Source organism: Manacus vitellinus, unplaced genomic scaffold (genome assembly GCF_001715985.3).
Source record: "Manacus vitellinus isolate BGI_N305 unplaced genomic scaffold, ASM171598v3 scaffold_25_pilon, whole genome shotgun sequence".
Classification (NCBI taxonomy): Eukaryota; Metazoa; Chordata; class Aves; order Passeriformes; family Pipridae; genus Manacus; species Manacus vitellinus.
In genome coordinates this window covers 5,772,064-5,795,135 of record NW_021939882.1, presented here as the reverse complement: position 1 = coordinate 5,795,135, position 23,072 = coordinate 5,772,064, and the positions used below count along the sequence as shown (strand labels likewise).

General features: G+C 48.7%; 1 protein-coding gene across 1 annotated transcript in view; it reads right to left on the bottom strand.

The window, feature by feature from the left end:
- Positions 1-254: 254 nt before the first annotated feature.
- The window catches only part of KCTD16 (potassium channel tetramerization domain containing 16), a 65,478-nt gene continuing 42,660 nt past the window's right edge, over positions 255-23,072 (bottom strand). Inside the window, exon 3 of the mRNA XM_008927904.3 lies at positions 255-2,018. Coding sequence (XP_008926152.1) covers positions 1,567-2,018 — 452 coding nt within the window. The 3' untranslated portion in view covers positions 255-1,566. The remainder of the gene's footprint in view (positions 2,019-23,072) is intronic.

The following is a 23,072-nucleotide window of genomic DNA, read 5'->3' as shown; positions in this document are numbered from 1 at the left end:
GTAGTTTTTTCTATATATATAAAATCTTCTTTCTGTGCCTTTAGAAAACGAAAAATTTATCCCAAATCCTCCAGCTGGGTTGTTCCCAGATGTGGCCAACACAGGATAGCTGGAGCAATTAAGTTTTCCATCACTCTCCATGGCTTCCCTCCTTGGCAGCCTGAGCCCCCAGAGCTGAGCCCCCCCGGCGCTCCCCTGCTCCCTGTTTGGTTGATCCCATGCTTTTGCCACCTGCCAACCCCCTGACACTCTCTGATCTGTGCTGCCATGCTCTGGCCTTACCTGGCCTTGGCACTTCTGCGCCCCATAGACCCACCTGCACCCTTTCCCTGTGGGTCAGTGCAGGACCAGCCTTTCCCATGGCTCCGGGGGTGACACGGCACACACGGTGCAGTTTGCTGGCTGTCCCACCATGGGATCCGTGGGATGGAACGCAGGTACCTCCTGGGGTTGTACTTTCTCTTGGCACACACCTACTCTCTCCTCCAACAGTGGATCCCCACGCACAAAGCACCATGGGGCTGGTTGGGTGGGTGATTTCTGTGGGTGCTTCTGTGCCGGATGGGATACAGTGCCCTCTGTCCCTGCCAGCTGGGATAGACACCCCTGGCACTTGTGCCTGGCATCCACAAAAACCAGCACAGCCACTCCACACACAGCCGTGGAACCAGCCCTACAGCTTTCCAGCTGGGATCAGCACACCTTTAACCCACTGACACTGGGGAGCCTTGAGGAACACAAGAGGTGTGGGGAGGACACAGAGGGACAAGATCATCCAAAACAAATGGGAGTATTTGCTGATGGTAACAAAGAACCACAGACTGCACCCTGGTCTCCACTGAAACGCATTTACAGTGTCTCAGAGAAGGGGTAAAGACAGGGAGAGGGAGCAGGGGAGAGACAGTGAGATGGACTTCTACTGTTCAGCCCTCAAAGACCTGGAGAAGAAACTGAACATCCACAGACGGCTAAAAAATGCGCTTTTCTGAGAAAGTGCAGTTATGAGGAGAGAGCCAGAAAATCTTTAAGCAATATATATTGATATATATATATAGATATATATATATACATATATATATACACAGAGATATATATACACACATATATATATGCACATATATATATATACACATGCTTAAACTGCCACGGCAGAGCTCGGGGCTTCGCAGTGTGCACCTCCCTCCAAACAGATGTGCTCCGAGGAGGACACAGAGGGCACGGAGCTCACATCCCCCTGACCTGCCTGTTCCCAGGCCACGCTCCCACGGCACTGGCAGCTGCATGCAACCATCCCTTGGCATGGGTCTGGTTGTGCCCTTAAGGTTTTCAGCTTGTGTAAGACTCCGAGTTTACAAACGAAAGCGTTTGTCATTGTGCTTCCAGGACTGCAAAAAATATCGTTACCCTACGACTAGAAATGTTAAGGTGAAAGAGGCAAATTAGGCAGTACTAGAGATGGATTTTGGTTTCGGTGACCTAACAAATAATTATTATTGGGAATTATTTTTGTATCACTTAGGATCTGTCTCTAATGTAACAAGGTCATGTGCTCTCCCCACCCTGAGCCTAAAGGTGGTACTTCCGCAGCAGTTCAGATTGCCAGGGGTGTTTCCTCTCGGGAAACCGGTCTGGGATTTTGATTTTGAGGAAATCCTGGATACATTTTTCCAGCTCCTCCTCAATGGAGAGCTTCTCCTTCACTTGTTTTTTCTTGCTGGAGTTGGACTCCCGGGAGCCAGAGGTGAGAGTCCGGAGCAGGTCGCTCTTCCTGCGGATCTCGGACTGCTGCAGCAGCTGCACAGGGCCCTTCTTGGCCGGCCGGTCCAGAGTCTGTATGTTGGTCTGGCGCGTGACGGGGCCGCAGATGACGGTCTCCTGGGGGGAGCTGGCCTCCGACTGGCTGTCGCAGCTGGACGTCGACAGCTCGTTGCAGGATGTGCCGCTCTCTCCCTCCTTGTCGCCTTTGCCGTTCTTGCAGCAGCAGTCGCAGTGGGATGAGGACCACCGGGAGGGCTCACCTGCAAGAGGAACAGAGAGTGCCTGGGGTGACCAACAGCTCCAGACCCCCACCCACACTCAGGACAGGCTGCTCAGCCCTGCTGGCACCATGGGGGTCGGGATGGACACAGGCAGCCAGTGCCACAGGAACCCTTGCAGGGAACTTCCCTGAACGTCACCACAAACTGCCAGCAAACCCTCCACCCAGTCTCAATCAGGAGCTGATTCCTATTAACCCTGGAACTCCTCCATCCATTCCACTGGCATGTGCTGCTCAGGTCCCTGCAATATCCAATGGGGGTCCGAAAATTTTCCAAGATCCTCAGTGAGAAATCTCCACTCAAGGATCCATGTTTAACCTGAGTGAGGGACCACAGCTGGAGCACCCAATTTCTCCAGACACCATTTCTTCTCTGAGGCTCAATTGCTGAGCCAGCTGGGGCTGCCAGATGGTGCAGCCAGCATCACCAGCCTCTGTCCTTGTGGGCATCAAACCCCAGCATCCCTTTACCCTCCCCAAACCCGATGCTGTGGGTGTCCCACCTGCCCCTGAGCAGTCTCCCCACACACGAAGGCCTGGTCACACACAAAACAGAGGCTTTGAGGAAACACAGTCCTCATTTGCATGACCTCAGTGATGAAACCACAGGACAGTAACTATTTCCTGATTCATGCGGTGGAGGGATGGAATTTTTGTTTTTCAGCTGGAATCCTGCCCAGCCGCAGTAATCCGTGACAAAGGGGAGAGCTGGCACTGCTAACAACTGCTCCCTGACCACACCGCAGTCATCACAGAGATAAATGTCATTTGGAAGCATCCATCTTCCCACTAAAATGGAATTACCATTCCCAGCTCATGCAGAGTAGTAACATCATCCAAACCAAGAGAAAGCATCATTAAGCTTTGCAACATCAGAGCAGCACTGCAGCCCCAGGTCTCATCTGTGACCCAGAGTCCCACTGCAGCTCCATCCCCAGAGTCACACCCCAGGGTTGAGGGGTCTCTTACAGCAGGACAAGGAGTAGGGGACAGGGTGGTCTGGTCAGAGCCACAACACTGCCCTGGGATTTGCAGCAGTGTCAGGTGACACACAGTGCCAGGGTCACAGCCCTGCCAGGGCTCCAGTGGAGCAGCAGGAGGTGAGGCCAACGGGGAAACCTCCTCACACCACGGGCTGAGGGGACAGTTTGGTGTCACCATTCCAGACACAGACCCTCACCAAAAAATGGGGGGAAAAAAGGAAAGGCCAATTTGCAGCTCCTGAGCCCAAGGATTAGAGCCTGGAGTAGGGGCCCTGTGAGCTCACGGTGGTTACAAAGCCACTGACAGTCACTGCCCTGCTCTTCTGTGTCTCTGTCTTTTCTCAGCTGAGAACACAGAGCACGTAATTTACAGGAACAGGCAGAAAAACAAAGTCACCAAGCCTCCTCATTTCCTCCTTCCTCTTCCTTGTCAATGATGAAGGAGTCTCTCGGTCTGTGAGCTGTGGGGCTACGTCTAATTTACAGACTCGCTTCAATTCTGTCCTGTATCTTGTCTTAAAACAGTCAATAATGGCTAAATTGAAGATTTTTATCATTTGCTGGGCTTGGACAAAGGCACCATGTTCTGAGCCCGTGTAAAACCCTGATCACGTGTGCTCTGAGAACACTTCCAGGAGCTGTGTGGATTCCAGCTCCTTATTGCAGCTGACATTCCAGCTCTGTGAGGATTTTTCTGATGGCTGCTCCCTGCGAGGGCTGGCTCCAGAGCTCTGCCCTTCCCAAACACAGAGTGAGTGATTCCAGCGAGCAGCCACTACTGCTTGGAAGGCAAAATCAATCAGGTGGAAGCAGTGAGCGTTTTTGTGGCCAGCCCTGGAGAGCAGGTTGGTGTGGGAAGGGAGAGTCTCCATCCCAGCAGTTCCTGCTCACCCCCTGTGAGCACTTTTGCTCTTCTCACCTGTAAATCAGTGATTTTCCCCGTGTCGCCTCTGTGCATTTAGGGACAACAGTGAATCCTAACAGAGGAAACATATTTGACAAGCAGCAGTGCTGCCACCAGCTCTTTCCAACATATTTTCCCTCTGGGCACTGTCTCCCTCCTTCCCGGTGAACAGCAGGACCAAGCTCATGGCAGCACCGTGGGGAATGCTTGCCTGCCCCAACACCAGAGTGACTTGTTCCTGTTGCCCTCGCTGCTGACCCCTCACACCAAACTGAATGAAGTCTGAGAAATAGTGAAAAATGAGCTGAGAGGGAGAAGGTTATTGCTCAGGTCAGTTCCCATTAGCACCGTGTAACCTCCTCCCACCTCCCACCGCCGGCTCTGAGCGTGGCACTTCTCGTGCCCTCCTAACAGCTTCCAAGCCAATTCATAGGGACATTCAGCCAAACCACATCTACATCCCACAGCAGAGGGACAGTCCATGAAACCCAAAGGGCTGCGCTCACCCAGCCAAGGAACAGAGGTCCAAAACACGCCTTAAGTGCCCAAACTGCCCAAATCAATCATCAACCCCTGAACATCCGCCCCTGCAGCGGCACAGGACACTGCTATGATCATCCAGTGAAAGTCTGTAAGTCTGCCCTCATGTTCAGCACGTGCTCAGATCACAGACATGCTTCTCCCAGCTGTAACTTCATGGCTGTCATACAATCCCAGAATGATTTGGGTCGGAAGGAACCTTAAAGCTCATCTCATTCCAATCTCCTGCTCTGGGCCCTACCTTCCACTATACCAGGTTGCTTCAACCTGGCCTTGAACACTTCCAGGGAGGGGGCAGCCACAGCTTCCATGGGCTCTGGGGAAGAAGGGACTCAGCCACCTGTGTCCTGGCCAGACCCAGCTCGGGGTTGGTGGCTTGGGCAGAGGGACCCACCAGCTGCCATCAGGCAAAACTACAGTATAAACTTCATTATCACAAAACAAGGCTTTTATAAGTCAATAAAGACCTAATAGATGCTAATTTCGGTTAATGAATATTCACCAACTCTGGGCATACCACAGGTGAGCCGGGAGGCAGAAACTCATCTATTCATGAGGCAGAACTGCAGAACCCAGGTGAGATGTGATACTGGGAACAGTCACAGGGTTTGGAGATGCTCCCTGGGCAGAGGCCTCCCCTGGCACCGATGAGGTGAGTTGGCCTGGGCCAGCTGGTGGGGAAGGGGCTCATGGGACAGAAAGATCTTCAGACCACTGGGAAATGTGAAAGCTCAGCTAAGCTGCTGGTGCTGCAGGGAGAGCTCCAGCCAGGGAGATCTTTCTGCACCCTGAACTGCGCCTCCACTCTGAGAAAACCACGGGGTAGAGGAGAACAGGTTTCTTTTTGTTAACCACCAACTCCCCACACTGGGCCACCCTCTCACACTGCCCAGCAGAGCCTTATGATTAGAGGAAAACTGCTGCCAGGGTCACTTTTTTCCTTTGGGCAACATTTTGCCATGAAATAAACGGTTTTGCTGGAGCCCCAGGAATAATCTCAGTGCCACAGGTGGGAGATTTCACTGAGTTTGAGTCTGGGTCAGCAGAAAACATTTGTTCCCTATGGTAAGGCACTAGTGTTCAGTGTGCAGGGGATGTGCATCTCCTGAGCTGGGGGATTTGCACAGCTCCCAACAGTGTATATCTAACCAGCTCTCCTCACCCCAGATTTAAGTGCTTTCAGAGTGACAGACAGAACCAAAAGGAGAAAAAGAACTATTTCTCTGTGTTTAGCAGCAAGAGGGAAGCACCTGCAGCAGCATTCACCCTGCAGGACCCAGGGCTGGGCAAAGAGAGGTGCTGAGCCTGAGCTCGGCCATGACTCTGGTGCAAATCAAGCATCATGCTCATTTAACCATCGAATTCATTAATTAATGTCTAAATGCTATGAGATTCTTAGATAAAAGTGGCTAATTAATTCTGGCCTGGCTTTCTTGCTTTCCTCCCTGATCTCAGCACATTTCTCTCCCAGTGCCCTAATTATAATTATTATTATTAGAAGCTTCTGAAGCAGCAGTAAAGCCTCTGATGTATAATTGACACACAAACCATCAGCTACCCCGTTTTCCCCTTCTCTCCCTCCTTCCCAACAAACACACTGCAAGGAAGGAATGGGAAATCTCCAGTGGTTGGCTGCTGTAAGAAAACAGAGGAGCAGAGAGGAGTGGGATATAAACCAAGATCAGCACAGGACCTTAAAACCAAAGTCAATAAAGAGTTTTATGGTGAGGGATGGCACAGACCCTACCCCAACCGAGTCCAGCTCAGACATGGAGGTGTTTAAATTTGGAAGTGCTGATCCTGGCATGAACAGCCCAATGCAGATGGTCCTGGGGGTCTCAGGGCAGGGGTCCCCCATCCCTCTGCCCCCCTGCCCCCCAGTGGTTACCACTGAAGAGCAGAGGGGCTGCAGAAAAACTTGAGGTGTCTGAAAGTGCCCCAAAGCCTAGTTCCACAGCAGGCTGGGACATCTCCCCCCGCCCCCTCCACTCCAAGGGACTTTAAGAAGGAGGTTTTTGAGTTAATTCACCCAGAAAAAGGCTAACAGGGAATTTCTTACTATTCAAATGTAAATACCACCCATAGGTGACTCCCAACCAAGTCCTGTTTGACCAAGTAGCTGCACGCAGGCCTGAGTCTGGCCTCAGCCTCTCCCTGTCCCCAACATTGAATCCCCCCAGATTTAATACCAAACAAATTATCCAGCTGCTGTACTGGATAGAAATCATCCCCCACAGCTCTCCAGGCCCACCTGGGAGCACAGTGGGAGCACAGCCACACATGTGACACCTCTGACAGGCACAGGAGGAAGGGTTGAATACTTCTTGGGCATTTTTTCACTGGTAAATGCTGCTGTCTTGAAATATTCTAAAGGAACACAGTGACTGTGATGACATTTGCACTGGGAAAGTGCTCAGCCAGATCATGACAACACCTCCTTGCATTTTGACATCCATGTTATAACTTTAATATCACACCATATATAGTTAATTTTCTGTTATAATGCTTCAGACCTATAGAAGTACAATGTTGTGATATTTCAGAACAAGTGTTACAAATTACCATTTTACAGGAAATTTCAAAATTTTTATTTTTTTGCCTACTGAATTTGGACTGGAAGTCCCTTGGTGTGAGACAACATGCCAAGGGATGGGAACTGTGCTCTCACATAACTCTGACCTCACAGGCAGATGGCCTCATTCTCAGAACTATACTTCTTTTATTCAGTTTCTGCAGTTTTCAAAGCCCTTTTTCCTGAAGTCTGTGGCCTGTTCCAGGAACAGTGTCACACCATCCCAGGAGTGTCCAGCAGGAGTCATGGCTGGGAAGGGACAATGTTCCCAGGCAGGGCACAGAGCTAGGTACTGTCTGATGCCTGGCTTTGAGGCAGGCAGAGATATCTTCTGTGTCCAGACACTCACCACCTCCATGTGTGTGGCTGTACCAACCTCCCAGTCTGTGACCATCACTTAAGCATCATTAATCCAATCTGGTCTACTTACGTTGTCCTTTCACCTTTTATTCTTCTTCCAGCTTCTTCTGCTTTAGGGCTTTGATGTTGGTTTTGATTTTTAATTTCTGTTTCACATTACTTTTCTCCTTCCTTATCCCATGACTTTTACCTCTCCCCTGTCCTGGGGCTTTGCTGCATCCTCCACACTAATCTCTTCTCTTGGGGCTATTGCAACACCTGATTTCCATTTGGGTTGTAATTAACCACACTGCCCAGGCAGGACCTTTGGCAGGTAGGAACAGGGTGATCCCCAACCTGTGGGGACACCTTCTGACCAACTCTCCATCCCACTGGGGTCCCATCACCTGTGTGTATGAGGGGCTGATGCCCTCGCCTCTGAGCTCACCTTTGTCTTCAACCTTGTGAAGCCAGTGTTCACCTTTCAACACCAAAAAATGAAGTGTGGAAGCTTTTAAAAATGTCACCCGTTGTTCACATGGCAAATCAAAACTGGATTGCCTCTGGGGCCCAGGATAAGGGAACGTTGGTGAGGTGACAATTTGATTTAGATCACGCACTCATGCGAGCCCAACACCTCCGACAGGTTTGCATCCATGCAGGAATTAAAGGTGTTGTGATTGATGAGAGACCAAGCTCTAATTGCTGTTTTAATAAATACATTCTGACGTGGTAATCGAGCCAGATTTATCAGAAGAAAATGTCCCTGTCTAAATAAAATTACCAAGGTAAAGCTGAGGAACAATGACAAATGCCAGGCAGTAACAGGCTCCAGGATCCACACTGGCAGCAGAGTGGACACACTGTGGGTTTATTTGTATTTAGAATCAAGTATCTTCAGTAAAATTTCAGTGAGAAAAAAACAGGGAAGTACTTGGTAGTAATGTCATTGGTTTGAACCCTCCCATATGTTCAAAGCCAGGACTGGGGGGAGGAAGGGAACCAGGGAAGGAAGGGAATCCACAGGTGTTTCAGCCCCCTTAGAAAGCTCATACAGTTTTTACTCTTCTTGGGGAAGCTATGGTGCTTGAGCTGCTTCCCGTAGATTCCTGGTTCCTTCCTAGCCCAGTCTACAAATTTCAATTTTCTATTTCAAACCTTTTTCCATTTATATATTCTGAACTTACCAACTCAATATAAACCCCAGAATTGTTCTTGTTCACCCACGATCTCTCTTTTGTATGCAAAGAGGATTTCAGCCAGTCCCCAGCAGCACAGGCACTTCCATCAGGAGCCCAGCACATTGTCATTTTACCAACACTCCTGCAATCTTTCCTAAAAAACTCAGTTCAGGAAATGAACTTCTGTAAGAGTATCAAATTTGTTTGGAAATAAAAATAAGTTCCCCAAATGGTGGAGAAAAATAAGAGACCTGGTGTTAAAATACCAGAAGGCATTTTAAATGAGCCAAAATATTTATATATGGCTCTTTCTCAAAGTAACATGTGATGAAGTTAAAATTTGGAGCGGAAAGAGAAGCCTGAAGTGTGAACAGCAGTGTGGTGAGAAACGGAAAGCACTGGGAGAAACTGGTCAACATGGTCATGGATGTTGTCAGACTTTCTGAAAGCTGTGGTGTACCCCATGTCATAGAGATGACTCCTTGCACTTCATAACAGAAGATTTTTAGAGCAGAAAACTCCTTCCACGGTCAATTTATTCTTTTGGGCATCACTTTGCTGCATAATTTTTGACTCTACTGGCGTCCCCTGTGCTGCCTCACCTGGAGACCCAGCCTGGACCTGGGCTACTCATCGCTTGTCTAAAAGTGTCCTGAGAGGACCCTTCAGCTTCAGGTGTCTCCCACCTGGGCAGGCAGGTGGTGGCAGTGGCCGCAGGAGCAGCCTGGCCTTACCTGCATCCTTCCCAGAGGATGTGGTGACTGTCCTGCTCTGCACCCTCCAACCAGCACAACACATGAAGGAGACAGCCTAGAGGGGCTCCAGGCAGTCTCCTCAGCAGGTCTGATGGAGCCTGTGCAGATTTTCGGGTTGGGGGGCAGCAGAAGACCCCATGGCTCAGCACATCTCACCCTTAAGTGACTCACTGCCATGTTCAGGAAACTGTTCTGCCTCTCACTGTGAAGATGTGCAGTGACACCTCAGCAAGTATCTCCATCATTAATTCAGGTCATCTGTCAACTTTTAATTGTTTCTGATTATGGTCTCTTCAAATCAATCCTTTTTTTAAAGCTCTTTATCAGCCTGGCTGTAGCCGTGTGCTTAACCAAATCCTTCTCTGTGAGCACTGAAACCACTCTGGCCTGCATAGCCCAGACTTATCTGCACAGCCCAGATCTACCTACACAATCCAGACCTATTTGCACAGTCCAGATTCATCTGCACAAACCAGATCTGCCTTCCTGTCTTTTAGTTCTCATCCACTAAGGAAATCTTTGGCCAGGCTGAAGCAGGGGCAGGGCTGAGCAATGCTCTTCCAATTCTCACTGGTATTTTTCATTGATGGTTTAGCAAGGACTTTGACTGAAGAAGAACAGTAAAATGACCAGCTTGGTTTGTAGGAAAGTCTGGAGAGATCTGAGCATTCAGCATTCCAATATAAGTAGTAATTCAAGCAGTAATTCAGTACTGCTTCCTTGCTTTGTGCTCCCCTTTCCCAGTACTCTGACTAGAAACAATATTTGGCCATCAGGACAGAGACATTTAAGTGTATTTTCCTCTGGGAAAATGACATTGATATGAGAACCTGACACCCAAGTTTTCTTCCACTCACAGTGTTTGTGCTTTCTGTCCTGCCATCTCCAGCTCTTGTAAGTTTAGCACACAGAGAATTAATAGCTGCCACTACTGGCACCTTCCTTCTTCAAGTCCAGTCTTGCTCCCTCAAATTTAAGACTCTTCTGAATATTTTTTGATTTATTAATGATGTATTATCTTAATACAGTACCTTATCTTTTGTTACTTAAAATTTATGCTCAAGAACTTGAAAGTGAAGTTTGATGGAATTAAACCACTCTGGGCTAAGGAGCAAGGGCTTTCCTTGTCCTCTCTGGACAATTCTCAGGAGTGACCCATGGCATGGGCAAAGAGCTGCACCCAGAGGCATGAAACCCTCAGGTCATACAGCAAACTGACAGCCAGAATCCAGGGAAGTGATGCAGGCTGATCAAGGATTGAAGCCCCACTGCTGTTTTGTACTGACGTATTCATGATATTTATTAAGAAAGAAATTCCAATCATCCTTTAATTAAAGCACAGGTACAACCAAATTAGTCTGAATAATCAGAAAACACGTCTCTTCATAGAGTCCTAATTTTGGCATTACCCACATGAGCATTGCTGAAGGCTCCTTGCCTGCAAGAGCCAAGAAATCCAGCACGAGATGAGATGAGTGTCAGCAAAGCATGAACACCCGAACACAAAGCCATATATATATATATAAATAGATTAATAGAATAATAGAATGACAGAATCACACCTCTGCCACAGGTAGGGACACCTTCCACTAGACCATGTTGCTCCAAGCCCCATCCAACCTGGCCTTGGACACTTCCAGGGATGGGGAGTCCACAAAGTCTCTGGGCAATATATAGGTATTTCCATACCTATAAGTAAATCCCCAATTTACATTAAACTTGAGCCCTGTTTTGGACACCTGTTTTAATTACAAAAGCCAAAGTGTGGATGGTTCCTGCTTCTATAAGATCTGTATTTTAAACTGCTGACAGATGGTTGTGCTAATGTGGGAGCCACAATTTTTGAATTTTTGAAAATTAGAGCTCATGAACTCAAAAATGCTCTGGAGATCCGAAGTCATCATGTCAGCCTATGTTGTTCCAATTAATTGCAATCAATTGCTAATTGAGAGCTATTTTAAGACTTGTCATTACTCTGAACATAATGTAGAATAAATTGCGTGTTCCCCTTTACCCCCACCACAAATGACATCAATGCAAAGAAATCTCAGGAAACGGAGTGAAAAAGAGTAACAGGAACCTGATACCTGATCACCTTCTGCCTCTTTGGCAGGTACAACAAAACCAGGAGCTGTAGATTTAGAAAAGTAAGAAATAAGGGCTGAGACAAGGAATCTCAGGGACTTCCTGGGGCTTCACCTCTAAAACCTGCCAAAACAGCAGCTCTGATATTACTCATATTTTAACAAGCTGGAAGTAGATGATCTTTAAGATCCCTTCCAACCCAAGCCTTTCTCTGATTCTGTGATTCTCTGATCCTATGATATACCCCTGGTGACAGGAAACAATGTTTGGAATGGGTTTACTGGGGAGAGCAGTTGGTTTGGCTTTAGCTTGACTGGCTTTACAGCAACGGCCCCAAATCCTGACAGAGCTACATTGACATAAAAATCAAATGACCTAAATAACTGTACAGCATTAGGCAACAGGCTGGATGCTTCCTGCAAAGCTGGTGGAGCAGGCAAATCCAACAGGGATAGAACTCTCAGAGGCACAAGGCACTGATGAGACCAGCACTCAAAGACAGCGAGTCTGTCACTCAACGTCGACGCTCAGACGCGCACCAGCTTGACAAGCTATTTCATGATGTCAAGTAGAAAAATCCCCAGGCAGAGAGCTAACTAATTCTTAAATGAGGAGTTTCTGCTAACAGCGCCGATTTCAACCAACAGCTAAGATATTTTTTAAATCCATCTACAGTTCTGCTGTCTTTTCATGGCATTTTACTGTGGTTACAGTCAGAGCAAACCCAGCCCTCCTTTTAAAAGACCCAACTTCGACTTTTTTCTCCTGATTATTTAATCATATATTCTCTTCCCGTTTATTTCCCACCTGGTCCTCATACATAAATATATCCTATATATGAATCTATCTCTCCTTGGATCCTGTCAGTGGCCTCTGTGTGCAATTATCCTTGCCATCATCACATGGACAAATTCACCTCTTTCACCTCTCATTTGTTCTGTTCTTGCAGTCGCTCCAGTTTCTTCCCTCTCATCTTTTACTCTCAGTATCAAGTGATTTGCTATTCTTGGAGTATCCTCCCCTTGTCTCTTTGTCTCTGCTCCAGTGCTGTTCCCAAAAGTCACCCTTCCCAGGAGGAGTTCACAGGGGCTCCTCAGTCAACTCTCCTCTGGGCTCTGCAGTCATGTTCTTTGGGTTTCCAACTTCTTGTCTGTCTGCTTTACCAGTCCTTTCCCTTCACTTCCCACATTCACAGCAGGGGGGGTTGTAATGCTATAAACCAATAATTAAGCTGTGTAACTGGGCTATAAATCAATAATTAAGCTGTCTAAAAGGCAGGAAGTTGTTATAACGCACAACTGAAGTGACGCTACTGAAAAGGGGGGGTGGTGGGAGGAGATTCTTTGAATTTAAACTCAAGATTACTAAAGGTGAGTTAATACAGCCCTGCAGCTCACCCTTACAGCTCATGGCTGAGCAGCCTCCCAGGGAGGAGAGGAGAGGATCAGCTGCCAGCCCCTGCTGTCTCCTGGGAAAGGAACCCCCAAGAAGGGGTCTCCAGCCTCTCCCCATGCTGGCAAAGCTCAATGCCCATGTTGGATGCCATGTGAAGGGTGGGAGCTGGAGGAAACCAGCTCTTCCATGGTGGCTCCTCTAGCTCTTCCAGCAGTACCCAAGGACCTGGAGGGGAGTTGCTCCTATTCAGACCAGCTGAAGCCGCTTGTGAAGCACCACTGAGAACTCCTGCACAGGCAATGGAGACGCTGCAGGAGCAGCCTGGAGTCATCAACCCACAATGAGTTTATTAGTGGCATTTCTTCTCTGCCTCATTTAGCCCCGTGTGCTGTGTTGTCCCCCAGGCCTTGCTGGCAGCGGCAGAGCTGAGAGGAACAGCTGCTTTCTGGATGGGGAACAGTGACATGATGAATGTTGTTATTACGGCGGGAGATGGACCATGGCTGGTGCACCTGGACCAGGCACAGTGAGAGGGGTGAGAGCAGCAAAGCAGCCAGAGATGGTTCTGCTGAGAGATCCAGCTGAAAAAGTTTCTTATGAAAACAATTACTTTGGAAAACACTTTCCTTTTTCCTGCTTAAAGCCCTTACTGATCTCCTAATTAGGAGGTTGTAGTGAGGTGGGGGTCAGCCTCTTCCCACAGGCAAAGAGAGATAGGACAAGAGGAAACAGCCTCAAGTTGCACCAGGGAAGGTGGCATTTTACCCTGACAATGAGCACTAACAAACAACTCAGGTTCTTTGTTGCAGCCCTGCATTTGCACTAGTCCTGAACCAGCTGCATCCTTCATAAACACATTCTGAGGAAGAGCTCTGTGTGGCACTGGCAGACCCAGCAATGGATCATGGTGCAGGACAGCAGTGCCAGCCCAGAGCTGTGACACAGAGTGGTGTGTGTGGGGTGGTGGCTCATCATCCACCCAGACTGCTCATCCTCACCAGCTCCTGCTCCCACCAGCATGAGAGAACACTGCAGCTCCATGGAAAACCAGAGAGTGAGGGGCTGTGGGGTAAGGAAGCTGTGAGAAGCTGATGATTTTTAATTATCTGAAGCGTGACCAAGAGAGTTGTTGCCAGCAGAAAGGAGGGATGGTCCGACCCCACAGCAGGAGCATGGATGGTGTTGGCATTTTGCATCAGGGCCATCACATTTGTGGGACTATCAGATATCCCTTTCCATAGGGGCAGATGCTCATTTTTTATGAGCTATTTAAGACACTCTCTCTGGAAGTTTTCTTATTTTTTCCCTGTCTGAACCTCATAAACTGGGCTTCTGCTCTACAGAGATAAATTTGATTTATGTGAGAAACATTTCCAGGCACAGTGGGCTTTGCCTTAAACCCTGTATCTCGTTGTTCAGTGTTGCTGTGGCTTAGCTTGGTTTATTTTCTATCCTCTAAGTGGTGAATTGAACTTTCAGAAATGAATGGTTTGATTTATCTGATTTAGCATCTAGAGCAAAGCACTTTTGCATCAAATAAATGCAGGCAGTGGGAGACCCTCCAGACACTACTTTATTCCAAACATTTTCAGCACCGGTTTCAAGAGCAATTAAGTTACCCATGCCTGGGCAATCCTAAATGCTCTGAGACCACAAGCTTTTCCCTTCCATGGAGGGTTTTGAAGGGGTGGGGATGGTGCTGAATTGTGGCAGGGACAGCCCCACTGTGGCTGGGCTCATCATCCGTTGCACGCAAGGCTCTGGAGGGCACCAGCTCTGAGTGCTCTCATCTTGTGTAGCATCAATGAAACAAACATCTCGTTCTATTTTTGCAAAGTATAAAAAGAATAAAAGCAGAAACCAGCCAAAGTCCAACGTGCCCCGTCACTTCCAACTTCAGAAAAGGTGCTGTGGGAAAAGGGACGAGCAATTCCAGAAAATGAATCAGAACATCGATGAAGAGGCTCCATGGGAGTAAATCCAAGTGAAGTCTGGGATGAATGACATTTAGAGATGGAAAACACAGCACAGCATCCACGTTCAGTGACAGAGGTGATGTGTGGAACACACCAGACCAGATACAATTCTCTCTGTGAAGTGAGGGGGAGGTGGTCACAGAGAGGCAGGTGGGGCTGTGGGGTCCTGGGCTGCCTTGGGACCACCCGACCAACCCTGCAGCAGTGCCATCCCTCTGTACCAAACAGCAGCAGTTACACACATGTCCTGTGGGAAGGGTTTTCTACAAGGTACTGAAAGACTTTTCCCTAATGAGTCCAAAGGATAACTTGACTTTTTCAAGGTGGGCAGACTGTGTTGCCCCTCTGGGGCCTGTCTGGCCCTATCCAGCACTGGGTTGGAGAGGTTTGGGGAAAATAAACTAAACTGGTTTGAGTTAACTAACCTCCAGCTCTGCCTTGCAGTTACAGAAGAAAAAAATAATTTTTTTTCCCTGCTAAATCTGACAGATTATTTGATTTTTTTTCCCATATTTTTCTAAAGGAGAATGCAAAACTCTGTAGGGATATTAGAGGTTCCTATTTAACTTCTCTGGAGGACTGCAGTAAATCTCAATGATTATGAGCTCAGCACAACTGTGGTATTCACAGGCAGTCTCAGAGCATTACAGATGTATTCAAAATCATAATAATGGAAGGAGTTTTCTACATGCTGTAATGTGGGAATGCATCAAACATGGAAAAATTGGACTAACTGTCCTTTGACCTAGAAGAAATGCTGAAAATTTAAGTAAGCTCTCAGCTATGTACAGACGTGATCCTAATCCCTCTGGAAATAATGCGAGCATTTCTGCTGACTGGAAAAGACTTCAAAAGAGCCCACCAGCTGCAGCTGCAGCCTCGTGCTCCTCACCTCACACACACTTCATTGCTTCAGAAATCACCACGTCTCACAGCTACCCCAGAGCTAATGAGGCAGATTGTGAAGGCTGGCTGAATCTAAAGAAAACTTCAGAGGGAAAAAAATATATATACAGGGTTAATTTGAGGGTTGGTGTGTCAGGCTTCCCCAGCTGGAGTAGCAATTCCTCTTCAGTACAGCACAGAGTACTGATGGAGCAGGAACAGGTCATGGGGACCACTGACCTGGCTCTGGCCACTTGGGCAACCCCTCTATTGGCACAATGTGACCTGTGAGTGTTGCAGAGGAAGCCTCCATCTGCAGGAGACAGGACATGGGCAGGAATACATGACACCAACAGGAATAAACAACGGTCAGTTCCTCCCCATGGCGCTGAAGCCATGGGATGGAGGTTCCAGAGCAGCTCTGGAAGAGCAGCCAGGGTTGCCTCCATCTGCCTGAAGTGGTGGAGCTGAGAAGTAACTGAACATCTCATTTGTGTTTTCCTGATTTCTGTTCCTCTTTTTCTGTTTCATCAGAAGGACTTGTAATGCATTTCTGGAGTGACTGAACGCAGAGGTTCCATCACTTTCTAGACAGATGAGGCACACAGCCAAGGGTGGCAGACATGGGAGCCCTTGCCCTGGCAGTCTGCACACTCTGGCTCCAGCCCCACCAACCCCATGAGATGCCACCTGCAAAGTCATTCAGGAAGAATTTCGGAAAGAATTTCTTCCCAGAAAGGGTTGTCAGGCATTGGAAGGGGCTGCCCAGGGAGGTGGTGGAGTCCCCATCCCTGGAGGTGTTCAAGGAATGACTGGACACAGCACTCAGTGCTCTGGTCTGGTTGAAGAGGCAGTGATGGGTCACAGGTTGGATTTGATGATCCTGGAGGTCTTTTCCAACCTGAATGATTCTGTGATTCACACACATAAAATTAAAAGTAATTACAAAATTTGTGGCCGACATCTAATAACATCCAAGGAATAAGCTGACCTCCCAAAGGCCTTTCCCTGCTACTCACAGTGAAGACGTCACACGGGGGCCAGGCCATGTCCCAGCCTAGCTTCTCCAGGAAGGACTCCCAGCCCCCTGTCCATATACCTCTGTGCTGCTGCAGCCCTTACACAACAAAAGCCTCCCGAGGAACCAGCGCAGTTTTAGGGAAGCTGAGTGTTCAGCTGCTGTAATCACTCTAATTACTTGAGACGTTTCCTTTCTCCCTTCCCTCCTGCACCCTCCTGGGCCCTTTTGCCTTCAAATCAGCTACAGAAACAAAGTAATTTGATCAAGGAAGAGGCTTATTAACGCATCAGGGAGCTCAGCAGCCCAAGAAAACAGAACCCAACAAGGTCCTTCCTCCCCACGTCCTGACAGACTGAGTGCCCTCAGCATGGCACAGGGGTTTCTCTGGTGGGGAGGGGGAGGAAACCTCAGCAGCCCGTAATTTAAAAGACCCCCCTCAGTCCTTTCCATTTCAACTCAATTCCCAGCCATAAGGAAATGGTCTAGAACTCGTTTTTGGTAGTTATTTTCTTTTGCATCCAGCACTGATGCTGACACAGGCACCAGGCTGCTCAGGTCTCACCTGTTGCTTTATTTCAGCTTTATCTGATGAAAATGAAATGCTGCAGCCCAGTTCTGTGGCTCAGGAAAGATAAACTGCAGTCTAAATGCATGCGTGACCTGCTGGTCAAGATGTTTGTTTTAGTGTTTTATGGTCATTATTTATTGACCAGCTGTGAGATCCAAATCTAGTCCTCCGAGCTCTCTAAGCTGGGCTGGAGCTCACAGGAGCTCAGACATGGACACGGTGCAGTCGTGGGGGTGCAGGGTCTGCCCCCCTCTCTGTGAACTACAGCAGCCTCATTTCAGCATCACTGCTCAGGTGAGAGAGTCTAAATGTTTCAGGTTCAGCTCAATACCTGATTGTGTGAGAAGAGCTTCTGCTTACATCACTCTCAGCTTCCTGAGAGCTGCTCAGGGCTGAGTCACCACAGGGCTCCCTCCTGACCTGTCCCTGGTGGCTCTGCATTTTTATAAAGCTGCTTTCAGGCAGCCTGAATCCAGCCAAAAGTACATCCTGCTTCCTCGGGGAGCTGATATTCCTAACATCTTTGCTGCCCAGCCACAAGAAGAAGCTGCAGATCCAGTGAGTAGTTCCTAATGGGAGCTGTTGGACCTGAATTAATGTGGAATATACTGCACACACATCACAGTGCCACACTCAAGGCTCATCCCAGCTGACAGCCAGACAGGGCTTGTGCTCAGGAGGGGCAGGAGGGTCCCAGTGCAGCAGGAGTGGTGCAGAGTGGTCCTAGGACTGGGGAAACAGGAATAGCAGCAGACCCCTGTGGGAAGCCACGACTGATCCCTCCGGGCACAGTAGGTACAGCCGAAAGGAAAAAGGAGGGAGCAGTTCAGCAGCTTTGTGCCAGGAGGAAGCCCCTTTTCCACCTGAGAAGGCTCCGGCTCCCAGGGTCTGGGATTCTCATGGCTGAGTGCTCAGCTTAGCAGGATTTATCCACTCTCTGGGGCTTAATATTATACTACACTCTCAAAGTTCAACCTACTGCCTTCAAAAAATAAAACAAACTCTTATTCAACGTGGGAGATTAATCTGTAACACAAAATATTTAATTAATCCAGTGAAATTTCATTTCATGGGTACTTGCATTTGTGCTGTGATAAGCAGTAACTGAAGATCAGTGATTCACCAAGTACTGCCGACGACAAAGGAGTCGTTCGTCTACATCGCAGTCAAGCATAGCAAATATCCAAGTAGTATTTTGGCATGGTCTGTAATGTTTGCTGTATTAGTCCTGTACATGAATAATTTACAGCTAAAGGTCTGTCTCGTTGCCATCACCAAATCAAAAGCCATTTGCTCTAGTTATGATATCACAGTGACAGCTTGGCTCAGACTGTTTCCACAGTGCCAGCCTATGGATTTCACTGAGTTTAATGGATTTCTCTTACGTATTAAGCAAAAATAAAATTAAAGGAAGCATTACCAGTATCTGGAACAGAAGCTCATGTTTGGTTACAGTTCAATCATGGTTCAACGACCAAAGGATGAGCTGAACTGAGACACCTCATCACTGTGAGAGCAGCCCTGGGCTATCCCATCCTCCCAGCAGAGCTGCTGGGACTGGGGTCACCCTGTGGTGGGCAGTGGGTGCTTGGGAGGGCTCGGGCAAGGGCACAGAGAGGAGCAGTGTCGGGGAGAAACCCGGGACCCTGCCAGCCCACTGGACAGAGCAAGGAGCTGTTCCACCAAGGCACATGCTGCCTCTGGCCATGCTCCCACTTATTGCAGGGAGTTTGTCATTGGGAAAGTATCACAAATCCCAAACCAGTGGAGTCAGATCCTCATTTACACATTAAGCCTTTTTATATCTCTCTTGCTGCATACGAGTGCCATAAAACAAGCAGCAATGTGATTTACTTGCGTTTCAAGGCCCCTTTACAGAGCCAAAATGATTTATGGGGCCCCCGTGCACATGACCAAGAGGCCCTTAATATTTAACAGCTGTAAAAATCCTGCACGAATGCTGCACATTCCCAAGGCAGCTCTGGCCCACAAACAGATTAAGGTAACTCTGCATACACTGTGCCTGGTCAAATATTAATCATTGAATAATTTATCCTGTGAATTTATTTTGTTTTAAAAAAATCATTCAACAGATAAATTTGCCCGCTCCAGTGCAAATACATATTTATGATATGGTTATTGGTCTAATGTATGTTTTCTGGTATCCTCATTTCAGGATATATATAATAGGAATCAAATCCATCCCTAGGAAAAGGAAGGGCGGAGAGCCCAGCAGAAGTTTTCTATGCAGGGCTACGCTTGGCTGAACGGCACTGCCTGCACCAGGGAGCTCTGGAAATGAGCACTTGCAGTCTCTTTAAATATTGATGGCTTGGCTGGAACTGTTACAAAAGCACTGGGGAGAGCACTGGGGCTGATGGAAAAGCCCCAACACGTGGAGCAGAGCACGCAGGAATCCCGGCAGGGCTGGCTGGTACGTGCTGTCCTCAGCACTCGCCAGCCCCCCCCCTAAATGAGCCCCTGCACATCTGAGCCCCAGAAGATCTGAGCCCCTGTCTTCCAGCACACCCCAGCTCCACTCCAGAGTGCACAAAACAGTGATGTGGAAGTTAGAATAGGGAACAGGTACCCACAGAGGTAGCTAAAGGTATTTGTTTCCCAGCATCTTCCAGGCTCTCAGGAGGGTAGGGATCTGATGGCACAAGGCACAGCCAGCCCTGGCCCTGGGGAGCCCCTCAGGGGAACCCCTCAGCCTGGCCAGAGCTCATAGCTCCACGGGGGCCAGGCCAGGTCTCATTCAAAGACATCCAGCCAACATGTTCCCATCACACAGCCTGATGACTCCCAGGATTTTAGGGGAGCAGTGCTCACACCAGAATTGCACTGCTGCCTTCCCAAGCCCTCACTTGGGACCCCCCCCTTAAAACATTTTGATGGTGAACTGAAGGAAAAGCTGTGAGGTTTTGGCACTCATTAACATCCTGGGAAGAGCAGAGTCAGCTTGGAGTCTGTGCTGGAGAGTGAGTCTACAAGATCCTGTAGCACATCTGAAATGTCACGTAGATGAGCCCAAAGGGACCAGTGCTTAGGCTTTTGCTGGAAACAGCTTGTGCAGGCAGCTAAAAGCAGATAATGCCTGCACTGTGAGACACACACTGCCATGGGAGTCTGAAAGCACAAATCCAGGGGCCTTTTAGGGACAGAAATTCATAGGGGAAGCAAGTCCTGAGCTCAGGCTGGGCTTCCAGCTCCCTGAATCCCAGCACTGCCCCACTGCCTTACAATCATTACCTGTGGAGTCCTGCTCGACAATTGTAAAGTGTACACAAAAGGGGATTAAAGAAGGCAACACGACGGACATTGCTTGATTAACCTCAGCCAGGTGTTGAATTCAGATCATCAGAAGTTCCACACTAACGAGTGAGAGCTGGGCTGGGGCATTTCTGAGCCCTCCTGCAGCCCATCGCTCGAAGGCTTTCACCAGAGACTCCAGCTTGGGCACTAGGGGCATGCACCATGGGGCAGGTCAGCTCACCCAGCAAAAGAATGGCTGAGGAGCTTGGCCAGCAGGATGGGCAGGTCAGTTATTCCACCTGTTCCCCACCATGGAGAGGCACCGGCATCATCAGAAATACCCTGATTCATGTGTTGGGTGTAGAGCAGTCACTTAATGACCCTAAAATGGCACATCCACCATGTGCACTGTGAATACACCACTAGAACAGATGAGGGGAGGTATTTCTAGCACCTCCCTTGTCAGCTCACTGCGTCACAGCTGCAGCTCCTGCCCAGCTACGGGTTGTGTGGGATACAAAAACTCTGTCAAATACATCAAACTGGAAAAGCAGGACCGAGGCCTTAACCAGGACTGACACCTCAGCCAGGACTGACACCTTAACCAGCACTGCCACAGTGATTCTTGCATCCCCTGCATCCAATTCAGCCCCTACATCCCCTTCAGTCCCTGTTTTCATCCCAGAAGCCAAGGACAAATCCAGCAACCATCTGAATGCATCAGCATATCTGAGTTCCCCGCCTACTCTGAGCCAGCCAGCGCTGCCACTCCGGATCGATTGCCTGAAAACCCCTGTCTGAATCCTGACAACTCCTCTGTGTGCCTCCAGACAGGATCGGATCCATAGCCAAGGGCAACCTGGCTTTGTTTTAAAAGTTTTAAAAGTTGCCTCTGATTTTTAAATCAGAGCAATTGATTATTGAATCAAAGCCCCCAGACCCTGTTGGCTCAGCTGTCCTGCTCTCCCCATGACAGCCTGCAGCAGGATGTTCCCTGTTCTTTGGGGCCTGATCCCTCATTCCCCTTACCTCCACACTGCTTCTGGGCACTGCCCCTCACACCTGCAGGTCACCTCAGGTCCTCCCTCAGCCCCTGTCCCCCAGCACATCCTGTTTTGCAGCCCTCAGTAGCACTGCCCAGCATGAGCACTTCATCCATGCTCAAACTGAACAAAACCCAGCACAAACAGCTTACCCTTGCTCCCATGGCACGAAAACTCCCACAGTAATAGTTAGGATTTTCATTTCTTCATTATGAGGTAGTTGTTGGTTGGCAACATTGAGATTTTCACTTGGAACAAGATTTTTCTCTCTCAGATTCACCCTACACTCATCAGAGCTTCTCTAAAATCCCCCAGTGACCCTTCACACAGGAGCCGAATCACCAGGCAGTGGTGTCATTCTGCAGGAATGGGAGATTTCAGCCACGCTCCAGAGGGATCAGAGAGGTCCCTCATCAGAGCAAAACATACCCTGGAAGTGGGTCCCAACTCCTCACTATCAGCCTGAGCTGCTTTGGAATTTAGATCAGTTGAGATTTGAGCTGTGAGCATTGGACTCCTCCTCGTGCTTCCTCATGTGCCACACACAGCTCAGGTGAGACTCTGCTCAGCCCCTCTCTAAAAAGCCCAGATAGCAGGAGCTGGACTTCCAGCTACAAAGAAAGAAGTTTAAATTTCTGGTAAACTGAGAGTGATCCTCCATCACAGCAACGAGCCTGACATTCTTTTAGGAGAATATAAACTTAATTTTAAAACATCTGGGAAATTCCATTAAGCGATTTATCCTGTAACTGATGAAACCACAATTTACTTCAAAGCCCCAACCAGCATTAGAGCCAGTCTCGTGAGCTCAACAGTACAATATTTGACACTGAAAATTACTGTAATAGCAAATAGTGTCGGTCTCCAATTAGCCTGATGTGGTAGATCTCGGTACTGGCGAGCAGCGACCAACACTTTGGGACGGGCACGCTCAGCTCACCACGAAGTGCCTTTAAGTGCAGTGAGAGGAGTGACACAGGCACAGTCAGGGGGTCCAAGGTGAACCAGCACCATCCTGCTCCATCCCAGCCAGCTCTCACCCCTCCACAACCTTCTCCTCAGAGCAAAGAGCTAAACATAGCGACCCGTCACCTGCAGCCTCTCCCCTCCACACTCTCCTCTGCAGCATCACAGGCAGCCAGAGGATTGTGCTGGGATTAAGGTTGGGTAAAGAACCCACTGTGCTGCAGAAGCTGCTCTGTGCTGCCAGCCCAGCTACAGCCCCAGGCAAGTCCTGGGCTCCAGGGAATCCAGGGCAGGAGAAACCTCCATGTCCAGCCAGCACGTGCCTAATTACTGTCCAACTGCCTCTTGCAGTAACTGGTGACTAAGATCCTTACTGATCTAATTAGCAGCAAGAGAAGAAAATTCTGCTTTTTTTGTTGGGGATTTTTGTTTCTGTTTTTAAAGGGCTGTTGGCTGGTTCCAGGTCCCAGCTGGAGCTCTGATAGCTCCATGCTGGCATTTGGGCAGCTGGCCCCAGAGCCCAACATCCAGATCCATCACAGGCAGGTGCCCTGGGCAGAGCTCAG